Source organism: Xiphophorus hellerii, chromosome 16 (genome assembly GCF_003331165.1).
Source record: "Xiphophorus hellerii strain 12219 chromosome 16, Xiphophorus_hellerii-4.1, whole genome shotgun sequence".
Taxonomy (NCBI): domain Eukaryota; kingdom Metazoa; phylum Chordata; class Actinopteri; order Cyprinodontiformes; family Poeciliidae; genus Xiphophorus; species Xiphophorus hellerii.
Window position 1 is genome coordinate 18,231,711 of NC_045687.1, and position 26,648 is coordinate 18,258,358.

The 26,648-nt window shown below is 41.6% G+C and overlaps 2 protein-coding genes across 3 annotated transcripts in view; one reads left to right on the plus strand and one right to left on the minus strand.

Moving 5' to 3' along the window:
• Positions 1-8,877, plus strand: part of llgl1 (LLGL scribble cell polarity complex component 1) — a 38,509-nt gene extending 29,632 nt beyond the window's left edge. Inside the window, exons 15-24 of one of the 2 annotated variants that reach the window (XM_032587508.1) lie at positions 518-668; positions 741-879; positions 1,384-1,697; positions 1,773-1,964; positions 2,039-2,111; positions 2,245-2,359; positions 4,194-4,258; positions 5,559-5,694; positions 5,772-5,854; positions 7,539-8,877. In XM_032587508.1, the coding sequence (XP_032443399.1) occupies positions 518-668; positions 741-879; positions 1,384-1,697; positions 1,773-1,964; positions 2,039-2,111; positions 2,245-2,359; positions 4,194-4,258; positions 5,559-5,694; positions 5,772-5,850 (1,264 nt within the window). In that variant the 3' untranslated portion in view covers positions 5,851-5,854; positions 7,539-8,877. The remainder of the gene's footprint in view (positions 1-517; positions 669-740; positions 880-1,383; positions 1,698-1,772; positions 1,965-2,038; positions 2,112-2,244; positions 2,360-4,193; positions 4,259-5,558; positions 5,695-5,771; positions 5,855-7,538) is intronic. The other variant, XM_032587507.1, reaches the window with a different exon arrangement.
• An 858-nt stretch (positions 8,878-9,735) lies between these two features.
• flii (FLII actin remodeling protein) lies at positions 9,736-26,173 on the minus strand. Its single transcript, XM_032587751.1, has 31 exons — positions 26,034-26,173; positions 24,036-24,146; positions 21,962-22,033; positions 21,773-21,853; positions 21,444-21,691; positions 21,229-21,332; positions 19,864-20,039; positions 19,615-19,772; positions 19,452-19,536; positions 18,717-18,864; positions 18,462-18,592; positions 17,761-17,868; positions 17,521-17,625; positions 17,250-17,429; positions 17,067-17,149; positions 16,809-16,883; positions 16,518-16,601; positions 16,250-16,421; positions 16,049-16,156; positions 15,767-15,958; positions 14,744-14,842; positions 14,577-14,666; positions 14,359-14,498; positions 13,530-13,773; positions 13,289-13,443; positions 13,147-13,207; positions 12,941-13,069; positions 12,071-12,177; positions 11,864-11,969; positions 11,707-11,772; positions 9,736-11,000 (listed from the first exon to the last, which is right to left on the minus strand). The coding sequence occupies exons 1-31, from the start codon at positions 26,094-26,096 to the stop codon at positions 10,866-10,868; spliced, it is 3,816 nt and encodes a 1,271-aa protein (XP_032443642.1). The 5' UTR covers positions 26,097-26,173; the 3' UTR covers positions 9,736-10,865.
• Positions 26,174-26,648: the final 475 nt, after the last annotated feature.

Genomic DNA, 26,648 nt, shown 5'->3' on the forward strand with positions numbered 1-26,648 from the left:
GAATGTTATTTATGTTAACAAGATTTGTCTGGATTGTTTTAATGTAATAAATATTTATTATTCCTAATGGCTTAATGACCTGAATTAATCTGTGTAATTGAAAGAAAGGCTCATTTATATTTTTACGTTAAGCAAGGTTATCGAAGTTGTGAGAGTTTTTGTTAAATTAGTGTTTTGTTCTCTGACCAGTCGGGTGTGTATTGTGTGTGAGACATGTTTTAAATTTTGTTTTATTTTAGATGACCTTGTCACTGCTGTAGAACATTGAATACTATAGCAATGCATTATTCAGAACAGTAAAAAAATATTATAGTAGTGAATTTTTTTTCATGTGTATTGTTTGTATCTCCAAAGTGTACTGCTAGAAGAGTTGGAAAATGTGCTTTGAAATTGTATAAATGCACAAATCCTGGGATAAACGGCTCACTCTACTTCTTTTATCATCCTTGTCTACGTTATTGTTTGACTCGTAAATATTGAATAGTTTAATCGATGGCTGCTCCTCACTTTCTCTCAGGTGCACTCTGCATCCTAACGACTCGCTGGCGATGGAGGGTCCACTGTCCAGAGTCAAGTCCTTAAAGAAATCCCTTCGACAAAGCTTCAGACGCATCCGGAAAAGCAGGGTGTCTGGAAAGAAACGTGCCATCACCACTCCTACCAGCAAGGTGAGACACATCCTCCTGTGACATGTGGACCGAGCCGGGCTCTGCAGACCGCTAACGACGTCTCTGGTGTAGGTTCAAGAGGCCAACGCGGCTTTGGCAGAGCAGGAGGAAGTAGCTCCTGTGCAGCGACGGATCGAGCCTCGGTCAGCGGACGACTCATTGTCAGGAGTGGTCAGATGTCTCTGCTTCGCTGACACATTTCTGCGTGATGGTTTGTCTTGCTTACTCTAAAAATATAGTTTCAGTATTTATTTTTCTGCATTTGGTTGATGAGCGTCTTGGAAACTACTTATCCCTTGAACCTATTCACATTTTATCCCATCAAAACCTCAATGTTTTACAGAAATGGTTTAAAAATATAAAAACTAGTAAGTTTCTATTCAGCTGATACTCAGTAGAACCAACTTTCGCTGGATTTACAGCAACAAGTCTCTTGGGGATTGTTGATACCAGTTTTGCACGTCTTTGAGACTGAAATTTTTATTCCCCTTTTCTTGCTAAATTGCTCAGGCTGAGTCTGATTGGAAGAAGAGTGATTGTGAACAGCAAGTTTTCAAATCTTGATCCATATTGTCGATGGGATTTGATGCATCATTTAACATTTCGTGTTGATCATTGTTAACATGACAAGTTTTTGGGGTAGGAATGGTTTTTAATTTTGCTGTATTTAGATATTTATCACTCTCAACCCGGTGTGTGTGTGTGTGTGGGTCAGGTACACACCACGGCCCCACGCTTTGGGCCGGCACCAACTCGGGCAGCGTGTACGCCTACGCTCTGGAGGTCCCCGGCGTGGGATCGGGCCGCGCGTGTGAGCGGGGAGGAGCGAGCGAGAGCGGCACGTGCGTGGAGGCGGTGCTGGGGAAGGAGATCCAGCTGATGCACAGAGCGCCCGTGGTGTCCATCAGCGTCCTGGACGGGCGAGGGAAACCACTACCGGATCCGTACGAAGCCTCACAGGACCTCGCCATCGCTCCGGACATGACCAACGCTCACTCTGTCCTCATCGCCTCAGAGGAGCAGCTCAAGGTACAGCCAGGAAGACGAGTTGAGCTCTTGTTTATTTCTCCCAGGGTTACAGTTTTTACCATCTTCCTCCTGCAGGTGTTCTCTCTCCCTAAAGTGAGCGCTAAGACCAAGTTCAAGTTGACGGCACACGAAGGCTGCCGGGTGAGGAAAGTGGCCTTAGTTCTTTTCAACTCTGCTGCTCAGGAAGACTACAGCGAACACACACTCGTCTGCCTCACCAACCTCGGAGACATGCACCTCTTTACCATACCCACCCTCCGACCTCAGGTAGAAGCAGGACGACGCGTCCCACCCACTGAGAGTTCACCATGTGCTTCTAATTGTGCATTGCGTGTGTTCAGGTGCGATACGACTGCATCCGCAAGGAGGACATCAGTGGCATTGCATCTTGTGTCTTCACCAAAAGCGGGCAGGGTGAGCCTTCGAAAGATCCTTCGTCGGTTAACAATCAGACACGTTTACATCCAAGAGGCACAGAGAGCGAGTTGGTCTGGCCGAATCCTCCTTCCTCCCTAAAGGTTGACGTGCGTTTTGTTGTTTTCCGCAGGGTTTTACCTGATCTCCCCTTCAGAATATGAAAGGTTTTCCCTTTCTGCCAAGGTGCTAACAGAACCGCTCTGCTCTGTTCAGCTGGACCGACCACTAGAGCCCACAGCCATCAGGTAACACACTCTGAAAATGTGCAACTTTTAAACTTTTGGCTGATAAACTTTTAATCAATCAATCAATAATACAAGAAACATTTACTTATCTGCTGGAATAATTCTTCATATATTTGGAAGGATCATAGCAAGTTTAGAAATAACAAAATAAACTAAGGGGATGCTGGAAACGACTATTGTTCTGCCAGAAGGAGTTGGCCTAATAGGGTAGCTATTATAGCCTGAAATACCAACTTAATGCTAAACATGTTGCAGCAGCAGCAGCACAGTGTCCTCAGTTCACATTTTTAAACTGTTTTTTTTCTTCAAAAATGAAGGTTAAAAATGAATGATCCTGGATCCCCGAAACACTTGGAAGCACTTTGCACTAATCTGAATAAGACTAAGATCAATAAATATATTTGTTGTTCATTTCATATTTCTATTTATTCAACCCTGTGGCAGCAAAAGGATTTTTGAATTAAAAATGTTTTTGGCGATGTGTGGTTTTTGATTCAAATGCGTTTATTTACAGACGCTGAAACTAACTCAATTAAAACATTTTCAGTCCCACCACTAAACTCAATATTTGTTTGTCAGGAAATCAACCTAACTGACTCCAGTCACAGGCCAACTTATCTAAAACTTGTCTACCAGCTCGTTTCTGTTGTTCTTTTTATTTAAGTTGAGAGAGAGAGGGCGCATGACTTTCAGCAGATAACAGGAAGGCTTAATGTATTATAGCAAATATGCAGTGTAATTGTAATGACCTGCTTTCTGAAAAACATACAGTGCTGTTCTTCTAATCTTTACTAATAGTGTCGTATAAGAGGCTAAAGAGGTTAAAAATTGAACTATTTGTTTTGTGATGAAACAAATCGGCTCTTTAAATATGAATCATTATCCATAACCAGAAGATTCAAGTAGGCTGATGGTCACTATCAGTAGTCAAGAGTTCAAAACCAGCGAATCCACCAACAGGTTATTTGGTGTTCAACATTTTTTGCTTTTTGTTTTTTCTTCTTAATATTCTAAGTTCTCTGCTCTGTCAGTATCTATAATAAAGTACAAAAAGAAAACAAAACAAAAAACAGTCTTTCTTAATGATATCTAAAGACCAAGATATGAACCACTAATGGTTGCCAATGCTCCTTGTGGTGGAGAGTTACTGAGCCGTAATAGTTTCTCATATTCAGGCTGCTGAGCAGCTGAAGTCATGCATTCAGCAGCAGTGAAGACGAATTCCTCTTGCAAAACAGAAACAATTACTTTGCTCACTTCCCAAACGATAAAAACTGTAATTAACATGAGTGCTGTTACACAACAGAAACCAATCCTCTTTCCCAACTTTGAGGCCGAGTTGCTTGCTTTGGATTCTAGACGAATCCATGTTCCTCTGAGGACTGAAAATATTTACTTCTGTTCGTCTAAAGGATTAATTACATCCCTGTAGTGTTGACAGGTCTCATCCAGGCTGATCACAGAAATGATTTTGCAATGTAGAGACTCGATCTCAGTGATCGAGAAGCGTAAGTGACGCTGAAAATTGTTTGTTTTCTTTTCTGTGTTTTTCAAATTTCAATCCAGTTTCAGAACAGGCAGGTTGCTCTGTCCTTATCCTAATAAAACACCTTGTGAAGGTTAACGACATGTTCCATTCAGAAACGTCTTTTTGCTTCTGTTGATCTCTAATAGTTTTCTTACCTCTGGTGTCGGTAAAATCTGCTAAGCGTGCCGTTTTCTTTATGCTTTGCAACCAAATAAAAACTAAACTCACTGAGCCTTACTACTGTATTAGCTGCCAAACTAAGTGTTGTGTGTGTGTGTGTGTGTGTGCGTGCGTGTGTGTCCACAGTGATGGTACAACAATGCACCCGCAGGCCAACGGGACCCACAGAAACCAAACGGGTCAGGCTGAGGGTACGTCTGATCGCACCCTCTCTTGTTCTCTTTCCGCCCCCTCGCTCTTTCCTATCTATTATCACATTTTTATTTTTAAATAACTCTCTGAAGCTACCAAAACCCTGACCATGCCTCTCAGGGGGGCCTTGTCCTGTCCAGTCTCCATGGTAACCATTGAGCATGCCCCAGTTGCCTCTCCCATCTCTGGCAGGGAGCACTGGTTGTTGTGGAAACGGCTCAGTTTCTTTTATTTTCTGTTTTTAACCCTGCACTTTCTCGTTATTTAGCAATTTTGCAGCAGTTTATTAATGTTTAAATTTTTATCCGAGCTAGCTTTCTAAATGCTTGAGTGTAGTGATGTTTTTAGCCATTTAGCCAAAATTCATCATCATAATTAATGCTTTCTATATAGATAAATGTTTTTAAAAAACATAGCTGCTTTAAAGTGCAGCAAAATAACAAACTAAATGCAACACATAACTTTATTATCTGTTTTTAAACATACAGCTGAGGCTACATTTTTACAAAAGACATATAAAAAACTGTTTAGGTCAGTTATGATGACTAAAATTATTTTCTTGTTTGCTAAATGAACAGAATAATGAAAAAGATCTATTAGAATTACTTTTTTTAAAGTTCAAACTTAGAAGTTTATAAACTTTTAGCAGACTAGCAGAGGTATTGTTTTTTTCCCTGTTTGTTTTGCAAATGAAATATTAGTCGTGTTTCTATAAGGTGTTGCCTTAAAATGAAGACCTACAAGAAGTTTGAAAAGTTAAAATTAGCTTAGTCTGGTTTAGCATCACTCAGCAACTTTCAGATTGCGTCCTTAGCTGCATTTCCATTAATCTTAAAATTGTGCAATTATACATTTCGAAAATAAATTTGCTTAATGGAAACACGGCAAATAATTTTTTTTTCTAAAAAAATACTTGTTTTCGATATAAAGTTTTCGCTCTAGGATGAAGTGTGTTTTTAGCTTTATCACAGCGCTGCAGTAGAAACTTTTTTCACATCACACTAGTCATGTGATCAACAACCGGATGTTACTACCGGCAGAAAAAATAAAGCCGACAACAGGAAGTGGTAGGAGAATGATGGCGCGGATTTTTTTTATTATTATTATTTTTAAACTCAACGTGTGATTTTAATTGTGACATTGCGTCCCCTCCCCCGACTTTAGCAGAATATCAACAGAATTTAGCGCACATTTGTAATGGAAACGCACCTTTACACCCAACATGCAACACACCACGATCAGCAGCCCGGATGTAAAGTTAATCATTTGCTCCACGATGTGTGGATTCCTCCCTCTCAGGGCGAACGGAGGAGTCTCCCTGCACCCTGTCTTCTCCCATCCTGGAGACGCCGCTGGACTCCCCCCTCAGCTGCGCCGACCTCACCCTGGACACCACCGGGGAGATCACCGTGGAGGACGTCAGGGACTTCCTAACGTAAGCACCGGACCAAAAGTCTCCGCTCGTGTTTCTTTGGGAGGCCCCAAACCAATCGGGAGCGCTTTGTGTTTCAGGACCGTGGACGAGGCCGAGAATAACCTGAGGAACATGAAGGAGGAAGAGGGACGCTCCGCTGGCATCCTCATCAACTGAAGAGGTGAAGAGTAGCTGCTTCTTACACAAACTGAAGCTGTGGATTAGCTTTTGTTGACGGACGCGTCAGACTGGAGGTTTTCTTTGCGCTCCGTGCGGCGCACGCACCTGTTTGTGATTGAGCCGGTCCGGCTTGTTCGAACTTCCAAGAGCAGTTCTGTCTGAGCGTCGCATTCCTGCGCTGCGTTTCCATCCAGGCAGACGCTGTCAGCGGTTTGCTCAGAGGCTCTCTCTCACACACGTTCCCATATTTCCATCCAGAACTGTGTTTTAGGACAGGCATAAACAAAATAAACATTTTTGGTTCTCTACTGCCCCCTGGTGGTCAGACTAAAATCTCACAAACCGCAGAGGCATTCTAAGCTGAATGATGTTTTTTGAAAGTATTTTTATCACCTCTTGTGTTTCAAGATTGTCAACCTCCAAAAACGATTTTTAACTTCTTTTCTCTAACAAATAGAAATCTGAAATGTGTGGTGTGCATGTGTTATCAGCCTCCCTGAGTCGATCCTTCACTGAAACAAAACACTGATGCAATTGTAGTCATTTCGGGCATGAATCTATTAGCTTTACTAATTTTTCCTTGTTAGATTTGATGGAAAATAAAAAGATTTAAGTGTCTCTCATCTAGGGCTGCTGTAAACAAATATTTTAGTAATCGAGTAATCTATCGATTATTCTTATGATTAATCGAGTAATCGGATAAAAAAATGTATAAAATAAAATATTGGTAAATCTGGCATAATACCAGTGTTACTATCAGATATCAATATCAGTCCAATTTTTCATTTTTGAGCATCCCCAGGGGATGAAAGTAAGAACGGGGGGAGCAAGTTCAGACCGGGATGATATGAAATTTATTGTGCGGTTCGTCCGTAAAGCTGCACTTACACTGTAACCATCAACTACTCAGCCTCCCGCCTTGTTCAGTCCATCCGCTCACCTGTATAAATAATCCCGCAGCGCTCTTCCCGCCGTTCGCTTTGAACCAGCAGCTCCCGGAGGAGAAAGGCTGCCGTACTCCAGGCATCGCGCCAGTCATTTAAGGATGTCTATTGGTCCCCCAAAAACGATGAAAACCCGGGCAATATCATTAATCAATAAAATCCCCACGGGCCAAACTTGAAAATTGGACGTTATGCCGCTAACACTTAGCATTCGTCAACAACTCGGAGGCGGAAGTCAGAGCTCCGCGCAACGCAAATAATATTCTAGCCGGAACACGGCGCATTAAATATTAAAACATAAATTAACGAAGCTTCGAGGCAGGTAAATTTTCCTCGAGGAATTTTGATAATCAAGGTACTCGAATCATTCGAGGAATCGTTTCAGCCCCACTCATCCCTAGTGAGTTGTTTTTACATCTGGACTTTGACTAGGCCACTCTAATACACAAACATATTTGATCTAAACTATTCTACTGCAGTTGTATATGTTGAAGCTCTTCCTCAAGTCTTTGCTGACCCTTTCAGATTTTCCTCCAGGAAACAGATGGACTGTGTTAACTAGTTGCATGTCTTCTGAGTTGCACTTTATTTAGGGGTGTCAGAGTAACGCTGGTCACAAGCTGGTTTTGAGCAGCCATTTTGTTGTTAAGGAGGTGGTCTAATAGGATTATTAGGAACGGTAATAATAACACCGGTCTCTCTTCTGAAGCGTCACGAATCTGTTCATTGTCTTTTCTTCAGCTGCAGCCCGTTGATGTTCACTCATGATTTCTCTCTGGTTTCGTTGAAGAGCTTCCCGGAGCAACTCGAGTGGTTTCCTCTGGATTTCAGTGCTGGACCACAAACATCTGAAATGGAGCCACCGAGGATCTGTCCCTCTATCCCTTATTGACCTGGCACAAGCAGGGAAGGAAGTTTTCTCGATTCCTCCTGCTGGACGAACAAACTGTTTACCCATAACCACTTTGGAAACGCGACAGTCCCCCGCTCCACACATGCAGACACAGAAGGCCCAGCGTAGGTAGCATCATGAACGGACACGTCCTCCTCTGCGCTCTGAATGTGACTCGGCTGACTTTGTGAGGTTTCTGCACGGTTGGAGCCGGACGCTGTGCTCTGTCGCTAAACGTGCCACTCGATGGGATGGAATCGCAGTACAACAGAAGGTTCGAGGTTTTAAGTGTGGTAAATTTAAAACAAAAAAAGGCAAATGAAGTATTTTTTGGGGGGGGGGGAAGTTGTAGCATCTCCATTCCTCTGGATTCCAACAAAAACTGCTGATTTCTTTTTTTTTGAGGCTATCTAGGATATGAGTAGGTTTATGTTGGCATTGAAGAAACGAGTACTGGAACAATATAGGTGTTTTATACAGTGAAGATTGTTGCTCTATTGAATGTTTTTATGCTTATATGAGAAAAGTCTAGATATTTTAATAACAAATAGTTTGGGGGGTAAAGAGGAATATTCCACACTGATTTAAAAGGGAACCAGCTGGAGAAACTATTAGGAATCATTGGGAACCAACACAAGATGATGTTTACCGTTTATGTAGCAAATAAAGTTAAACTTTTTATCATCTGCTCAAGTTGAAAACTAGGATTTAAATAAAATGTTTTTTTTCATATAGAAAATGGGAATAAAATTTGGAAAAAGGTGAGGGAAATGTAAGTGGTTCAATAAGTTTGTAAAGTGTAAAATGGTGCATTGTGGGTCATGTAGCCGGTGACCTTCCATCTGCAGTGTTTTTAAACCCTTTTAATGTTTTACAACCTCTCTGCGGGGTCAACGAGGTCGGAACCCTAAAAACAAACAAAAGCTAGGTGTAAAACCTGGAGTACAACTTCACTAATGTAGCTCAGCTGGTAGGATCATTGAATCACCTTTTTGTTTTGTTTTGTTTTTTTATGTGTCCTGAATGGGACAGTCATTAACCTTTTCATGCTACATGCAGCACAGCTTAGAATTTTAATCCCACCACTGAGATGAGTTGTTCAGTTCCATTTGTAGGAATTAATGAAGCTGTTTAGCATTTTGGTTGATGAACAATTGTGAATGTTAATAAAATGTATTTACTCTGAAACCCTCCGTTTGTTTGTAGTAATTTAACTGCGAAAATGCAAAATTGAGAGACGCTCTGATTACACAAATGTTCAGCATTGAACGGATTGTCTGGTCCTGCCATGAATCGACAATATATAAATATATAGGGAGCAGAGTCACTTCAAAATGGAGTTCATTCTTTAAAACCGTTCCTGTCCGACTTTACTTTTACCGGTACTTAAAATGTCAAGCAGTAACTAAATTATATAATTTCTGCAACCGGTATGTAAAGTAAATAAACTCAATAGAGCCTACCTGGCTGTATCTAACCACTAGAGGGTGTCAAAGCTCTAATTAGATCCTTGTATCAAGCTAGTTAGCATAGCCACCGATGACGACAGATAAAGTTTTTCTTTAACGGTAAGTTGCTTCCCCGCCATTGGCTCATTAAATAGCGCGTGAAGAGGCATTGTAAGACACGCCTCCTGGCTCTGATTGGCTGATTTCAATCTGGCTGTGTCTTTCTAGAGGGCAGTAGAACCGCAGGCAGAAACGGCAGAGCTCGATTCTCCCCCATATAATCCGTTTCAAATTATACTGTCAGGACAGTTTTAACATGTAAAACATTTTTAGTAGAAGTTAACTACTCTGTTAAAGCTCTTACTCTTCTCTTCCCATGTACTCAGAGATTTGAGAATATAATTTTTTTGATAGCTTGAGCAAAGTTTATTCCAACCCTTAAAAATGTAAAACAATGGCTGAGACTGTATTGGTCGCTGCAGCATCTATTCTCGGAGTGTCAAAACATTTTTTTAAGATTTAAAATGCGTCAGAGAGAGAAAATTGCAGCCTGGTCTGTATTCTAACTTGATGCTTCACAAGGACCAGAAACACAAAGTTGATGTGACGTTTTTATTTTATATAAAATACATAAATAAAGCATCTGCAGGTGGCATCAGGAGCGTGCGCGCGCATTTAGAGACACGGATATGTGCAGGAATCACACGCCAACAGGCATATAAATCACCTCATAAAAATATAAAGAAGTATGAGACATATTGCAGTCGGCTGATCCCTTCCCCGGACCAATACCTGCACTCTACACAGGTCGCACGATCACAAGATAAACTACAGTCATCTGGTGAACTTGATTCGACTCCTCGGAGCCAGAAGTCCCTCTTTACACGGAGACGCGTGTGATATGATGAAAACACTCTGGTCTTCTGAAGATCTGAGCCTGGTTGCTGTAAAACGCCTCCAACAGAAGAATACAGTAAGGTCATTTAGTTTCAGCCTCTCCCAGGCTTTACTGATTGCACATTGAAACAAACAAACAAAAAAAACGTAATCTTGCAGTCTGACCTCTAGAAAACGTCTTTGGCCAAATAGATGTAAAACTAGATTTTCACAACTAAACAGCAACAAACAAAATCACCCACAGCAAAGAGCTGTTTTGCATTCAGAATCAGTGGGAAATTAATACGATAAAAGTGACAAAACTAAAGAGAAGAGCGCTTTAAAATGAAAAAGGGGGGGGAAGAAGCGTAAAAACATGTAATAAGTATTAGGCTGACATTCCTCAATTAATCCCTCAAAGTTGAAAAATATCAACAAAAAAGTAAATTTGTGCCTTAAAACTGCTTGGATAAGCTGAGCGAACGGCACCTCGTCCCCTGGAAACCAGTCAAAGCAGCACAATAAGAGACGATATGTCAGGTGAAAAACCTTCCCTTAGATTTCATAAATCCCTCTGTACATTTTAAAAGATAATTCTCTTATTTGACAGTAATATTCAAGCTTGTGTAAATAAAAATTCATAGAAAAAAAATTGCATTATTTTTGCCATCATTCTCAGACTTTAAGCATCCAGGATTTTTTTTTTTTCCTCTGGAAGATTTGGGGATGTTGGGTTAAAATCCTGGTGGGTTTTGGCTGCAGGATGGAGGGAAAAACAGGAGCCTCAGATTACTGGTTTAAGCAAAACCCCTACGTGGCAGCGGATTGGCTGGGTGGATGTGTGTGTTCGGCCTATGAGGGAGGGGCTTTGAAGGGCCCCCAGGCGTGAAAGCAGCGGGTGAAGCAGTGAGGCTCGTTTCCCTTCCGTACCAGGCGCAGCTTCCGCGGATGTTCAGAGTCTTTAGCGCGCATGTGCTGGATGTAAACCTGGAGAGCGGGAGAAACGTTTACACACACTCGTGGACATGACTTTTAGAAATCAGGTAAAAATATCAGGTTACACGAGTTCCAGGGTCATTTAAATTAAAACTAGGGCTGTGTAATTTGATTGATTCTAAGATATTTATAAAAAAATAATTCTCAGAAAGTATTCATTTTTTATCCACGAGCATTGATATATTAAATCCTACTTTGAGTTTCATGTCAAATCCACATGAATCAGCTGGCAGCTATCACACATGACATTTTTTACCCAGTTGCACATGTACTTTAAAAATTATATGTAATGAAATAAGCAGTTACAATTAAATAGCGAAAGGAAATGGATAAATTACATTATCTAATATAAGTGAATAAGACAAAAAAAAAAAAGGTTCCTTTTCTGCATAACCAAATACACAAAGTCACAATTAACAACATTAATAACACCATTTATCACACCATCAATTCAATTAATTCAATCCAAGAGTATGGAACAGTCACAAAATGTCACCAAAATCACTCTGTCCCTCTATAAACATTTATCAAACCATATCAAATAGTATCGTTTGCTGAATATTGTGATATGTATTGTATTATGAGCACAATATCGAGTATCGTATTGTGACATTAGTGTAGCGCTACAGCCCTAATTAAAACTAGAAAACATTAAAGTTTGGGGAAAAGCGGAAGGATCCGGGAGGCTGCTGCTCACCTGACAGGCTTTCAGACTCAGTTTTATCTCCACCTGGCTGGTCTGAGTGCCGACCCACATGTAAACCTGCAGAGGAATGGAAAAACCCAAAGATGCTTAGGGAAACGTCTGAAGCAATCGATCTGACGACGTTGCGTTGTGGGCCGAGCTCGCTCACCTCCTTGCCGTTGTCCAGCAGCATGATGTCGTCGTCGGCCAGGTCGTCCTGGCAGAAGTCGGAGCACTTCTCCGACACGGAGAAATAACCCTTCTCGTTTGAGCACCTGGGGGGGGGGAGAAAAGTCGTAGAATAGGTCGGTGCTCACTGAGAGGTTTCTGTTTGACTGTAGAGGAAGTGAGGCGGCTGCTGCTGCGCTCCTCTCACCTGAAGAGCCGTGCGTATTTCATGTACTCTGCGTCTTCGTCGTACTCTTTCTGAGATCCGATCCCGACCCAGAAGAAGTTCTCCGGCTCCTCGCCCTCGTTGATAACCTACCAGATGATTTTACGGTTTTTAATTCGACAAATTAAAAAAGATTTTAAACTCAAATACAAAAACAGGCCATCACACAAAAGACTGTAACGACAAGGTTTCTGCCAATTTCTTCTGTTTTCTATAAAGTATGGAGGGCCAAAAGCGACAAAATTATCTAAATACATCATTAAATGATGAATTGTGTGTACCATGAAATAAATAAATGTTTAATAAAATGCGTAAGTAATTTATCTAAATATTAAATGCAAACTTATAATAGCTGATACGTAAAGTTAATTCAATGTGTTTTTAGTTTGTTTTTTTTAATTTATTTCAACCATATTCACATTCAAATACCATAATATATATTTTTTCTGTAACCATCTGTTTGCTGAGGACTTAGAAAGAAGCATAAAATTATTTATTCCTTTTCTTTTACGTCTTACTTTTTAAACTTTAAACTGTAAGAATGGAAAAATCAAATGGACGGACGAACGGACGGGTTGATTTTGCTTTTTGAATATGCAAATGATTCGTAGCTTCCCACCTGTCGTGCAACAACACACATCTCACATTAGCTAACAAGAATTTAAGGAAGCACAATAACTCTAGAGCACCATAACCAAGGAAAATGATAATCAAATCATTTTCTTATTCCATACTTGTCCAGACTTTGAAAATACTTTGAATCCAGGAGCCCTATAAAGACGTAATAGGCTGAAAATGTTCATTTAAATACATAAATTACAATGTGTAATAGACATGGAGCCTCTGTTTAACCTGTTTGCTGTAGGTGTCGTCAAACATGGAGTTCATGATGTCCTCGGCCAGCTTGGCCTCGTCGGGGTCGGCGGCCCGGCCCACCCAGGTGTAAACGATGCCCTGGTTATCCGTGCTTTCGAATGGCACCTGAAGAAAACAATCATTCAGTTTCCTTCAACTTCAACTGGAATCAAACGTTTATTTTTTTAAATCTCAAAGCAAACCTTGAGTATGAAGCAGAACTCGGAGTTGAGATTGCTGGAGTCGGTACCGATCTGGATGGTCCTGAGCGACGGAGAGGAAAACAAACATATAAGTGGGAGGGGGGGACAAAAACCAACAGGAAGTCAGGTGATGGAAGCGCACCTGGTGCAGAGCGCGCTGCCGTTGGTGCGGATGTGATAGAGGGACGGCTGGACTGAGTCGGTGTTTTGTTTCCGCTTCCCTTTGTGGATGATAAACTTCCTCTTGAAGTGCGACAGGAATTTGAGGTTCTCCTGCTGCTGGGTCATACGCACCACCTAGAACCGCGAGAACAAGATGAGAGCTCAGAGCCCGGTTTGGAACCGGAACTAGAACCGAACTGGGATCGTCCAATCCTTCTTGCCTTGAGTTTCCCGGGGAACAGACTCTCAAACTTCTTCTGCAGGGAGAAGGTGAAGGTGAGCCAGCCCATGTTGGACGCCTGCCGGCCCTGCCAGAAGTACACCACGCACTGGAAGTCTTCCTCAGGCTGTTTGTCCTCCTCATCCTCATCCCCCTTGCCTCCTCCTCCTCTGCCTTTGCTGGCCTCTCCGTCCTTCTTCTCTTTCTCCTCGTCCTCGTCCTCGTACTCCACGGGAACCCAGTATCTGAAACGGCCCGGTCAGATAAGAGTCAAACTCAATGTCCGGGGGACCAAATCTGGCCCCCCATAGCTTCTTGTGTGGCCCTCAAGACTGCAGGTGCCAAATTATATCAACCTGTGCTCCAGTTTCCTGTGGTTGTGGAAATTCAGGTAAAAAAAAATCTGCAGATTACCACATTTCTCACTTTGCATAGCTGCAAATTTTCTACAAAAATGGTCAAAACCATTGGGTTTAACTGACCACTAACTCCCACCTGTAGGTGGCAGTATTTTGTACTTTTACAACACAGCTGCCTCAGGCTTATTTGATGTCAAGTTATTAGTTCCTGATCGATTAAGAAAGTCACAATTAATGTCACCTATAGGCGTAAATATTGCAAAGTGATTTTATTGCCCCCCCCCAAAAAAATTGCAAAATCCTTGAGAGACCGAACAATGTGGAAAGATGTTAAATTTTAGGAACTACTTAAACTGCAAAGACAGCTACTTCTTAATACTTAATACTTTCGTTTGGCCCAAAACGAAAATGAGTTTGACACCCTTGGATTAGAGCGACGCGGGAATGAAAAAGCAGATAAGGGTGGAGTACCTGCACAGGAAGACGTAGCAGTCCTGGGTGTAGAAGTGACCGAACTCCTCCTCGGGAAGGCGGGTGAACTTCTTCCCCTCCAGGACGAAGCCCTCCATGCCGTCCAGATCCTCGTTCCACTCCTCCATCAGCTGCTCCGCCTAGAAACGGGAGGAGCTTGTAGCCGTCATCTTTACACAGTAGTCAGAGCAGTAGCCTGGCAACCGCGAGGCGTTTACCTCGGTGAGGGGCATGGCGGGCTGCCGGGGGAGGAACAGCGCCGTGAGGTCAGCCTTCATCTGGTCCTTCTGCTCCGCGTCCTTCTTCACCTGAGAGGAAACGCACGGAACGCGTTAAAAATTGGGTCTTGTCTGTATTAAACTAAAAAAAACCAGTGATGACTCACTTTGCCCTGCAGGTTATCCTTTTGCTGCACAGTCTCAGCGGCTCTGGTGTAGTCCACCTTCAAAACATCGTCCCAGTTCTTAAACTTGGATTTAAACACCTAAAAAAACGAGAAAGAGGAGAATTAAAACACACAGAGGGTTGAAAGTCACATTAATCATTAATTCAGGGCTGGGCGATTAATCACATTTTTGAAAGATTTGAGTTTTTTTTCTACCAATGCATTTTCATAGTTCAGGGTCATTTCAACACGACCAAGGCGGCCATCTTGTTTAGTAAGCTTGTTTTACAGCTTCTCTTTATTTGGACATTGAATTCATGTCAACTCCACAATGGAGTATCAGGGCCAGGTTAAGATTTTTATTTGTTTTTATTAGGAGAATAAAGTTATAGTAATATAAAAATACAGCCGTACGACGGAATCAAAATAATACAAGACTAAAGACATTTTAGGAGAACTCCAACATAAAAAATGGGGAAAGTTAACCATCTTGTGAAATTATACTTTGGCAGAAGTTTTACAGAAAATACTTTATATAAATACTTTAGAATCAAATTATTATCATTAGCAGAACTTTGAAAGAATTGTGCAAACAACCGTCTGTTTAAAAGAAAGAACTAAGCTGCTGATGGCAGATCCTGATAACTCTAATCGAAGCTTTTTTCTCATTAAAACCTTTTTCTTGCAATTTTAAGACGTTTTTTTCGGGTAAATTTGTGTCCTTTTTTTTCTGCTAATATGACAATATTCTTGTAACTAAACAAAAATTCTTGTAACCCTGATACTCCGGGGTACAACTCCCAGGAGGAATGAGTCAAATAAAAGCCAATTTCCTCTTTTTTTAAGAAAAGAAAGCAAAAAAATAAAAATAAAACCCCAACAAAGATTAAAACCGGTATTGGGATCTGGAATGAAAGAATAAAACAAAAAAATAAAAAATGTATAAAAATTGGACATTTTATTTTTAAGCTGTATCGCCCGGCCCTAAATCAAATAGTTAGAAACAATCAGGTAGATGTTCACCTGGCACTCCGTGCCCTCCAGGTTGCGGGTCACGCAGGCGTGTTTGGGTCTGTGCAGCATGGAGCAGACCTCCTGACCCAGCTTCAGGGCGGCGGCCCGGACCAGACGCGGAGACTTCCTGCCGATCCAGATGAAGACGTCCGACCAGCAGTCCAGGATGTAAACGCCTTTCGTGTCCAGCAGGGACTGAACCTGAGCCGGAGGGATTCGGGGAAAGTTTGTCATTTACAGACCGGGTTTGTTCTCCTCCTGTCCCGCCGCTGACTCAGCAGATGAACTCACCAGTCTGAGCTCAGGCAGGGTGTCCAGCTTGATTTTGTGATCTTTGTGCTCCACAGACAGCTTGTAGTTAATCTGAGGCAGCTCCAGGTAGCCGAGACCAAGGCCGACCTGCAGGAGAGAGGAGTCTGTTAAAGCTACGTTACCCACGCTAAAAAAAAAAAAAAAACATTTCCTGAGTTTGGAGGTGACTGAATCAGTTACTTTGTACAGTTTGGGTCTGATGGGGGAGAAATCGTCTGGAACGTGTTTCCTGATCTCCTCTGGTTGTCCTCCCAGCGCCTCCCAGAACCCCGGAGGCTCCTGGTTCTGCATCAGGGTCATGATCTCCGCCTTCCCTTTCCGCTCGTTCTTGTTGATCTTTTCAGCAAACAGCCTGGCGGATTTGAGCACCACAAATCTCTGCGTTGGTACACAGAAGTACTATTTTTTTTTTTCTTGTGAGTTACCTTCTTCTGACTCGTTATCTCACCTGGCCTTCGTGGTGCCGCCGAGCGTGGCGTTGGCTCCTCTCCAGATGAAGATCTCCAGCCCCGTGTCCAACAGGAACACAAAGCTGCAAAAACAGATATTAGAGTTTCAGTTAGAGGCGCAACACTCTTCGTTGTTGGATACCGTCAGTGTAGGAAGAAAACTGCAAGATTGCCTCCCATTCCTACGCCTGTTGCTAATCACTAACTGAAGACGTAAAAGCCATTTTAAAAGTTCCCTCTTCCATCAGTTTGCGTTTGTTTTGAAATAATAACGACGATGCGTCTCTCACCGAGGGTCGAGGGAGGAGCCCTTCGCCGGCACCGACTCCAGTTTGATGTTCTTTTTGCCGTAAACTCGATACAACCTGACAAAAAAACAAGAGATTAAACATCAGGGCAAAGTCAGACTGAGTAGCTCTTCACTTCACATCTACTGGTTAGAAACTCAGATCAACTTTCTGAATTTTCTTTTTTCTAAAAGAGTTGCCAGTAAAATTTTAAACTGGAAGAATAAAATAAATAATAAAAAAAAACAGCTTCAGACCCACCTAATGGTGTAGTGTGTGTCCTCCACAGTGTAAAACCCACTGGCTGTTCCTCCCTCGATGTAGGAGATCTCATTATTAAATACCTGCACCCAACAGGAATCATCTCAACACCATGTAGCGGCTATGCTAACGGAGTAGTTTTTAGCTTAAATGTGCTCGTGTCGGCTTTCTGGTTCTACGTACAGCGCTGAACTCCTCGCTCTCGTCTCCCATCTCCTCTCGGATGGTCCTGCACTCGGCTCCCAGGAAGTTCCTCAGGTTGACGGCGTGGATGGCCGAGCCGGCCTTCTTGTCCAGCGTTGCCTCCTGACCGATCCAGTAGTAGATGTGCCAGTTCAACGCTCCGTTGTCGTCCAGGAAGGTCTGCGTCAGCAGGGAGAGAAAACCCCAAACGGAAATCACCTTCAAGCCGTTCGTCTTCCTTTTTAACGGGACAACAGACGCCAACTGTTACCTTGAGGACGATGTAGCAGTCCGCCTCGTAGAACTTGCCGTGGAAAGCTTCGTCCACCTGTAGGGGAATGAAGTTCTCGATCTGATACACAGACACTCCGGGAATCTGGGGAAGACAAAACAGGAAAGGAAGATTATTGCACAAAACGCAGCTAAAATAATTCTGTTTTTCCTCACCTGCAGCTTTTGTTTGAGGCCATTTTCTAAAAAAACAAAACTTAAAAAAAAAAAAGAATCTCACCTGCCCCACGTCTTCCATGAAGAACTCGGAGTAATCCAGCTGAGGTTTCTCCAGGCTCTTGTCCCAGCGGCGGACTTTTAGGTCGCCATATTTCAAGTCTCCGTTTTCCTACAAAATACAAACATTTCTTTATAAGCATCTTTTTTTTTAGTCAAACATGTACGCAATGAGTCAGCAGTACTAATAATATGTTAAATTGATAATACAAACCTTTTTTTGTGTAAAGTTATGTACATTAAAAAGTCAGTGCTGTCGGTAAAATAAAACTTTTTATAAACAGAAAAAATGGTTTTAGATTCTTCAGTTTGCAAACCTTGAAACTGAAAACGAACTACAAAATGGTTCGAGCTAAGAAAAACATACAGAACTATATAAATAAATTACAATGTCACTTATCTTAATTGTGAAAAAAAAAAATAAAAATCAATGTGAAATAGATTTTAATATGCTGAGAAACTGAACTGTTGGGTTGTTATTACATAAATTAACAGGAATAAACACTTGAAATACGCCACTGTGAGCATTGAACGCAAACATGTTTTGTTTTTTTTTAAATCGAATTACTTAAATGAACTTTTAAACAATATTGTAATTTATGAAGATTCACTTTACCTTGCAGCTTTGCAGAATTATTCAAACATATTAGAATGAGGTGAAGGTTTTGTTTTTCACAGACGCAGTCGTCTGACAGTTTTTCTTACCTCCATGTTCTTCTTCTCCTGAGCGACGTCGCTCATGCCTTTCAGGACCTGCTTCGCCTGATCGTCCTGCGACGAGTCTTTCTTCCTCCTCAGCCTCATCTTCCTCGCCAGGTGATCTCTGGGGCTGGCGCCTGAACTCAAACGGATATGGATTTAAGATTTCCAACACATAAACAACCTTAACGTACAAAGAAAAAAACAAAAAACAAAACCACAAACTTTGTTAGAGTTTGAGTCGGAGACAAAGTCACACACCTCCTCCTGCAGCGGCTACAACGGCAGGAGAAGCTCCGGCCAGACGCAGCTGGTTCTGGAGGGAGAAGTCGATGTTGTACCACTCTGCTGCTCGGTCCGCCGGCTTTGGGGGCATCACCAGGTTGGGGTTCTCCCGCACGTCTAAGACCTACGGCAAGAGAAATGTCTTACTGTCAGCACTGAGAGTTGGTCTCGTTTTGTGGTAAACGTGAGCAAGATGCTCTAAAATAGATGCATCTCGAACGGAGAAATAAATCATTTGTGAGAGACGAAAAACCCCTGAAAAATTCAGATGTTGACATTTTTTGCAGCGTTTGCATTAAATTAAAGAGAAAACCAGTTAAAATATATTTTTAAAAAGAAAGAAAGATTATCAGTTTTATATTATTTTTGGCAGACATTATTAAGGGTCGCGTATTGCTAAGAAGCAATATGCAAAACGAGGTTCTACACACTAATAACATTAAAAAAAATAAAAAAACAAGTGTCATAAGTGAGTTGAATAAAAACAGATTTCTTCACTAAATATACAAAGTAAAATTAAACAATAAATTTTTCTGTTTTAGTAGACAGAAGTTGGTTTACAAGCATAATGTCCAAATTTATTTTTTGCTTTCTCCAGTCATAAAAGAGCATTTATGAAGTGTCACAGTTTAACTTCATATCAAACCCAAATTAATGTGGTCAACAGTAATAGAAACACCATTAATGTGGTCATTTATAACGGCAGTGTACCTCCAACTCGGTTAAGAAGTGGATGGTTTCCGGCAGCGTCACCAGCCGGTTCTTATTCAGCACCAACTTCTTCAGTTTGTCGCACCTAAACGACACAAAACCAAACATTCAGAGAGCGTTCCAACATTTCTGAGACGACACCGTGTTTGCGTCTACGCCGCACCTGCAGAGGCCCTCTGGGATGAGCTCCAGGTTGTTGTTGGCAGCCATGAACTCCGTCAGGCTGCAGAGTTTGCTCACGCCCGGCGGAAGCCCGTCGAAGTCCAGTTTGTTCGAATTCACGTACAGCTTCTTCAGCTTGGACAGCTTGCAGATCGCAGACTGACGGGAGACACAAAGGCAAGCGTTTCACCACCGTTCGGTTTGGGCTCTGGAGCGTAAAAAACGAGGAGCCGGGTGCGGCGGTCCTCACGGGCAGCGAGGTGAGCTGGTTTCGGCTCAGGTTCAGCGTCTCCAGCTGGGTCCACTGGTCGATGCACAACGACAGCTCAGAGATCTGGTTGCTGCTCAGGTTGAGTCTCTTCAGGCTGCTCAGGGAATACAGGCACTCTGGGACCCGGGTCAGGTCGTTACAGGACAGGTCCACGTCTGGTTCGACGAAGGTGAGGAAAAACGGCAAACGTTTATCCAACGGTACAAATGTGACGTCTAAAGTTGCTTGTCCAGAACGCGACCCGGAATGTTTTTCCTCCCGGGATCTTTGCGGTGTTTTCTGTGCGTTTCCACAGCAGAGAGCAATGAAGCTAAAGTCTCTGTAAACCTAAAGGAAACTGGTAACTGTCACAAAACTAAAACTAGTTTCAGGGTTTTTTGGTGTGTTTTTTGTCTTTTTTTTTTTTTTTTTTGTCCAAAGCGAGTGGACTGAAATTTCCTGACTTTATTTTTTGTTTTTCAGGAAGGAAGCAGGAAGAAGAGGGAAAGCTGAATTTTATGGATAGCCTGATTTCCCTTTGGGATCAATAAAGTGCTTTTGAATGTGAAATGAATCTGAAGAGTGACGACGGATGTAAAGATGGAGCCTTTAGATAACATAAGAAACAAAATGCGGAAGCTCGTGGATTTGTTTGCTCTCCATTTTCTTTTTTCTGAACTCATCCAGATCTGGGAAACTGACATCAAATCCTGGACTTTTCCAGGAGTTGCAGGAACACCAGAAATAACTTCGAAATGGCAACACTCTGAAACAAGAGTAAACTCCCTCCTAAATCTGAAAAGTTAAACTCTTAAAATATCTGGTGGCACAATTTTCCTGTCCTCCCCTCACAGTTATAAATAGTAATTGCTTTTCTTGGATTTTTTTATATAATATTAGGTAAATTAGAGCGCTGCATTTGGCATTTTCTTTTTGCATCAACAAGGAAAACAAAACCTCAGGACGCTTAACTGGTGGTTTTATATATAAAAAGAAAATTGATATTGGCCAAAATCTGAATCTACAAGTCGGGTTTTCTAAAGATCAGTCGTCAGCCTGAAAGCTGCACCTCTAGTTGAAAAGCTGTGCTTGCAATCAAAAATACTAATTACTTCTATCTTATAAAGTTAGCAGAAACTAGATAAGAGTTTAAACTAAGACGGCTGAAATAAATATTCAACCAATAGGGAATGCTTAGGATCCTTCCACCACAAAACTCCCTGTATAGTTCAAAGCTACACCCAAAACTACGACCTCCCTACCAGGTTGTTTCCTAGATTCTACCCTGGAAATCTGATTTTGCCCCCTGTTCCAGCAGCTGAAACAACCCGGGGTAAAACACTGGCTCCAGAAAAGCTTCGTTACCTGCCAAATTAGTCAGTCCCTCCAAACTGGTGGGCATGTTGCTCTGCGTTCTCTGCGTGTTCCTCAGGTGAAGCGTCTGTAACGCCACCATGGCCGGCAGCTGACTGCTCAGAAACACACAACAGGCCAGCTTGCAGTTTAGCTTAAAAAGCTCCACACACACACTGAATCCGTAACACCAGAGAATTAAAGGTGTGTGTGTGTGTGTGTTTTACCGCAGCTGTGCGTGCATGAGCGGGTTGTTGTTCAGAGTGAGCGTCTGCAGGTGCACCAGGCGCCTCATCTGGGGCGGCAGGCTGTCCAGCTTGTTGTCGCTCAGGTCCAGGTACAGCAGGTCCGTGAGGTTGATGAACAGCTGGTTGGGAATGGAGTCGATGCTGTTGTGGCTCAGATTCAACACCAGCATGTTCCTGCTGTTCTCCAGGTCCCTGGGGATCTCCGTCAGCTGGTTGTAACTCAGATCCTGTAAAAAAAAAATAAAAAAATTAAGTGATATTTTCACTCGTACATGTTAACTAACCAATAACGTGTTGTGGTTTCGCACCAGGACGGAAAGGTCCTCGAGCTGAAAAATGTCATCTGGGACTCCAGAGTTCTTCAGGCTGTTGGCTCTGGCCACCACGGCCTGAACAGGGACGAGACGTGAGACTCCACACAGGAGCAAACAGAAAACAGGGCAAATGCACAAGACTAGTTTCTACAATGTGTGTGTGTGTGTGTGTGTGTTAGTTACCCGTAGGTTTGGTAAGCTGGAAAGTTCTCCATGTAAGGTGGTCAGGCTGTTGTGACTCACTGAAAGATGTTCCTGAAGATTGGAGAATAAAAAGGTTGCACTCATTAATAAATAGTTCTCTATCCAACGTTGGCTCAGCCCACAGGTTCCCCTCTGAAGTTGTACGTGTCTCTGATGTGCGCTGAACGGGCTTGTCGTTTACAAAATTAGTAATGGCCAACATGGTTATAAGGAGGTCCTTTTGAAGGAGGAGAGAGACAGGGAGGCTAAATGTTGTCGTAAAGCTTAAATGCTTTATTCTTTGAAGCTTGATCCTCCGTTTGTTTTCAAACATGTAGAATTTCAGCATTTAAGAAATCTGTAAATGTAAGGATCTACTTTCTCTAGGGAATAAACACAGACTGTCTTTGTAAACTACTAATTTTAGAAGCTAAAAAAAAAGTTTAAAATATAAACAATTGGTTGGAAAAATTAAGAAACATGATTCTGGTCAAAGACAAAATCATGGTTATTTGTCACAACGACTCATTGAGTATGAAAACTCATTTTATTCACAGACTTTTCTCCTTTTCTTTCAAAAGTGTCTAATCATAAGGCTGATATAACATTAAGTTAGGGGGAAAAAAACATCACAGCATTTAACACCTCGCAAAAATAAACAACATTTATCTTTTTCTTGTGGAATGCTCTGTTTAAAAATCTTGCCATAATTCATTTACAAATATGCTATTATTTTAGAATAAAAGTAGCTCAAACGTGTTTCACGTTAAGGTGTGACCCCAGGCAGAGTGGGCCACGTTACATCAACAGACCAGAAGCTGCAGCGACCAATACGGCCTCTCACAAGGCCCAAATCATCTGATCACAAATTTCATTATATTTAGAGTTTTACAGGGACTTCTGCTATTTACGTTTACATATCCTGAGAGTAACAGAGGAAGTGATGTTTAGTATTTTATAAAAATTTTGACCTTTTTCGAAAATCAAAATAATCACAAATTTGATTAATTGCACCTCGATATGCTGAGCTGTAACTAAACAATTATGAGACAGTTAAATAAGGAAGGACACAAAATATAGTGATATTTTAACTAAACAATTATCAAAGTGACAAAACTAAACCGTCTCAGAAATCCAGGGATCGTTTCTGTTAAACAGAAATAAAGTTTTTAGTATTTTCTGAAAGTATGCAATAAAATTTCTCTGGCATGTTTACAGTGACTTGTCTCAAATAGCCACATACAAATGAAATTTAATTCTTTCTTATGATTCACTATGATGGAACATGGACATTGCAACAGTCAAGAACCAAACATTTAAAGACATATTTCATTTGAGGGGCTATAAGGCTCCAGGAGAGACTGTGTGTTCAAGAGAAATGATTCGCCCTCGCATAGAGTCCTGTTCTTTGGTTACGACGAGACAAAACGGGATCAATTTCGAGGACTGCAAAGACTTTCGATCGAGCAACATGGAAACCGACGTCGACACTTTGATCAGAAAGAAAAACGAACCTGTCCGCCTAACTGGATCGGTAGAGCACTCAAGCGCTCTTCAATAAACACGAGGCATTAAATGTTTAATGCAGCGTCCCTCCAGAAACGCTCACAGCGCCCATTAGGAATAAAATAACTGCATTAAGCTACAAGAGCAAAAGCTTTTAAAGTGGGAGGAAAGAGCTCCCAATTGTTTCAGCTCAGCTTTGAACAATAAAATAAAAACAAGTTGAAATAATTTGCTCTGTTTGGAGCAATTCTGTTAAAAAGGTGGTTAATAATTTTTTATTTATCACTTCTTTGTTTTGGGAAAACAATCTATTTAGTAAAAATAGCCAACTTCTTAACCCACAGGCCCTTTGTTTCCCAAAGATGAGGCTGCAGATAATCTAGTCTAGTGATTTTCCAGCCACTTCTGTCCTGACTGTTTAGGATGTTTTCTGCTTCCACAACCTGGTACTCTGCCATCAACTGAAAGACCGAGAGATCATAGCGTCAACACGGTGATACCGCATTAAAAAAAAAAACATGCTATAAATATTTGGGGTGATTAAACAAAATCAGTTGAAATAACTCACCAGCTTCTGAAGAGAGGCCAGCTCCTCTGGGAGGTAACAAAGTCCCGTCCTGTTCAGCTTCAGCCATCGCAGGCTGCTCATACACTTGACGTGTTCAGGGAAGTATCCTCCCTGCAGGGACAGACACAAAGAGAGAGATGGGAGGGTAGTTGGGGAGAAAAAACACTGGAAACACAATTAAGACAAGAACTGACTTGAAAACAATAAACCAAACTGGAGATGTGGAGTGTAAGTTTCTATAAGGCCAGAGAAACTTTTCAAACCTGATCAGACAGAATGAATGAAAGCAGCAAGTTGAACACCTGGCTTAATCTGTGACGACTTCTTGATATTACAGAGGTCAAATCTGTGCATCGTTGAAACAATAACTGCGTATGTAACCCAAAAATAAACACTGCTGATCTGTGGAGTGTATTTATAGTCTGTTACAGAGAAGCAAGAGAACACAGATGACGTAACCTGGCTTACTTGCAAGAAAATGAACTGTGTTTTTGTTTTAATAGTGATTTTATTATTTTAATGACTAATCAAAATCTGAAATAAAGCCTATTACATACAATTAATAGATTTACATTTTCAGGTACAACAAAATTCAGAAAGTAAACTGCCAGTACAGCAGCGAGAGGTAAGTGTAGGTTTCTCAGTTTATATCTTCAGCCCACTTCTGAGATTTTCCATAGCTCTGAGTTCTGGAGGCTGGTTCGTTCATCATCATAACCCCTGCATGACCCAACTTCAAGGTTCTGGTTCAGGGATGCTGAGACATTATTTACATAAAAGTGGTAAAGTTGTCCCGTTCCAAAAAAAAAAAAGAACCCCACAGCATGAAATTTCTACTTCCTTGTTTGACTCTAGGAAATGAAGTTCTTTCTCTTCTTCCAAACAATTTAGGTTGATCCCAAGGAGCTCAAACTTGGCCTCGTCTGACCGCAGTACTTTCAAAAGTTTTATCTTTTTTTTACTGTCTAACTTATGCCAGACATGCACAAATGATTCTGGATGTGTGTGCTGCAATATTTCAATCCGTGTTGCTTTAAGGGTCTGTGTCCTGCAACTTTTTGTTGTGTCCCTGTGGTACCACCGGACTTCAAATCACTCCAGAGTGCAGCTGATAAATTCCCTCTCCTTGTTATAATCCTCTCTCTACAAGCCCACCTCTTAATGGCTTGAAAGAATGAGAGCCTTGGAGTGACCTAGTCAAAGTCCAGACTTGACAACATGCTGCTGATTGACCTGAAACAGAGCGTTCAAGCTCAAAAGCCCTTAAATGTGCCTGAATTAGTGGGCCAAAATCTCTCTGCTGTGATGGAAAAAGAGTCACTACCAGATGTCAAAACCGCCTCATTGCAATTGTTGTTGTCATCAATACGGTCCCTCTCAATTAATTAGTACACAGAATGAGGTCAAGTTATGACATTTTGGCCAATCATTGAGCAAACAAAGGCTGTCAGGACATACGGTAGTCATGACAACACTGGTTGATTTCAATCTCTCAACATGCTCTGACGGGTTCAACAAACTGCACTATGTTATCTAACGTAAACTGCAGAACCGGTCCATATCTGGCCTAGATTGTGACAACAGTAAAAAAAAAATTAAAAAATGTATCGACGCATTCATTACAAGCGACCCTGGAGCAACACGGCTAAAGTTAGCTAAAAGTAAAGCTAAATTAGCAGGGTGACGTGAAGGTGGAAGTGGCTACTTTGACCCAAACTATACTTAATTGCTGAATAAGTGACAGACTTGAGAGAAAGCTCGTCACAATTTTCCTTCAATGTACAATTTAGCAGGGAAAAATAAAGAGGTCAACAGTAGCGGACATGAATGCTACTTTGTCATTTTGACAACTGGCTAACGCCCAATGCTCCTAATGTTAAGCTACGCCTCTGTTTCAGCCATTTGTTGCCGATTCTAACACTTGAATTAGCTTCAGCTAAAGCAGCGGGTAAACAAACACTGGTATAAAACTAGGCAAAGTCAACCAAACATCCTTACTTTAAAGTCGTTTCCACTGAGGTCTACCCCCCTAATGAAGGGAAGAACTCCGGTAGCAGCCATTTCTGACTAGTTGATGTCAGCTCCTCCACCCTTAACTGTCTATTTTGGTCCGAAAGGAAGGAGGGTTGTGGCTGTTCTTCTTTCTGGTTTTGACAACGTCTGAACACCACACGTTCGAGCACATTACTGCCCCCCTCTGGTTCAGAATGTTGTGGATTCCAAGACGTGGGCGCGCCCCCCAGTGGTGAACAGCGAACATTACGCATTCTCCTCACAAACAAATCATCAAAAATAAAAAGTATGAAAAGCGTGCCACTCCCAACGCAATTTAGTATAATACTAAATTTAATTAAAATTAAATTAACTAAATTAAAGCAGCCTGTTGACTTAATAATGCAATTAGAAAATTGGGTCTAACGATGAACGAAGCTTTATTAATTTTATAATAAGCAAGGAACACAGCAAACAGGTCAGGCATAAAGTTGTGGAGCCACACAGATGAATTATGTTATCTATTTCATGTTGAGTATTACCCAAATACTAATCTATCATAAATGAGTGTGTAGCTAAACCAGGAGTAAGCAACTTTTATAGAAAATGAAATGAACAAGA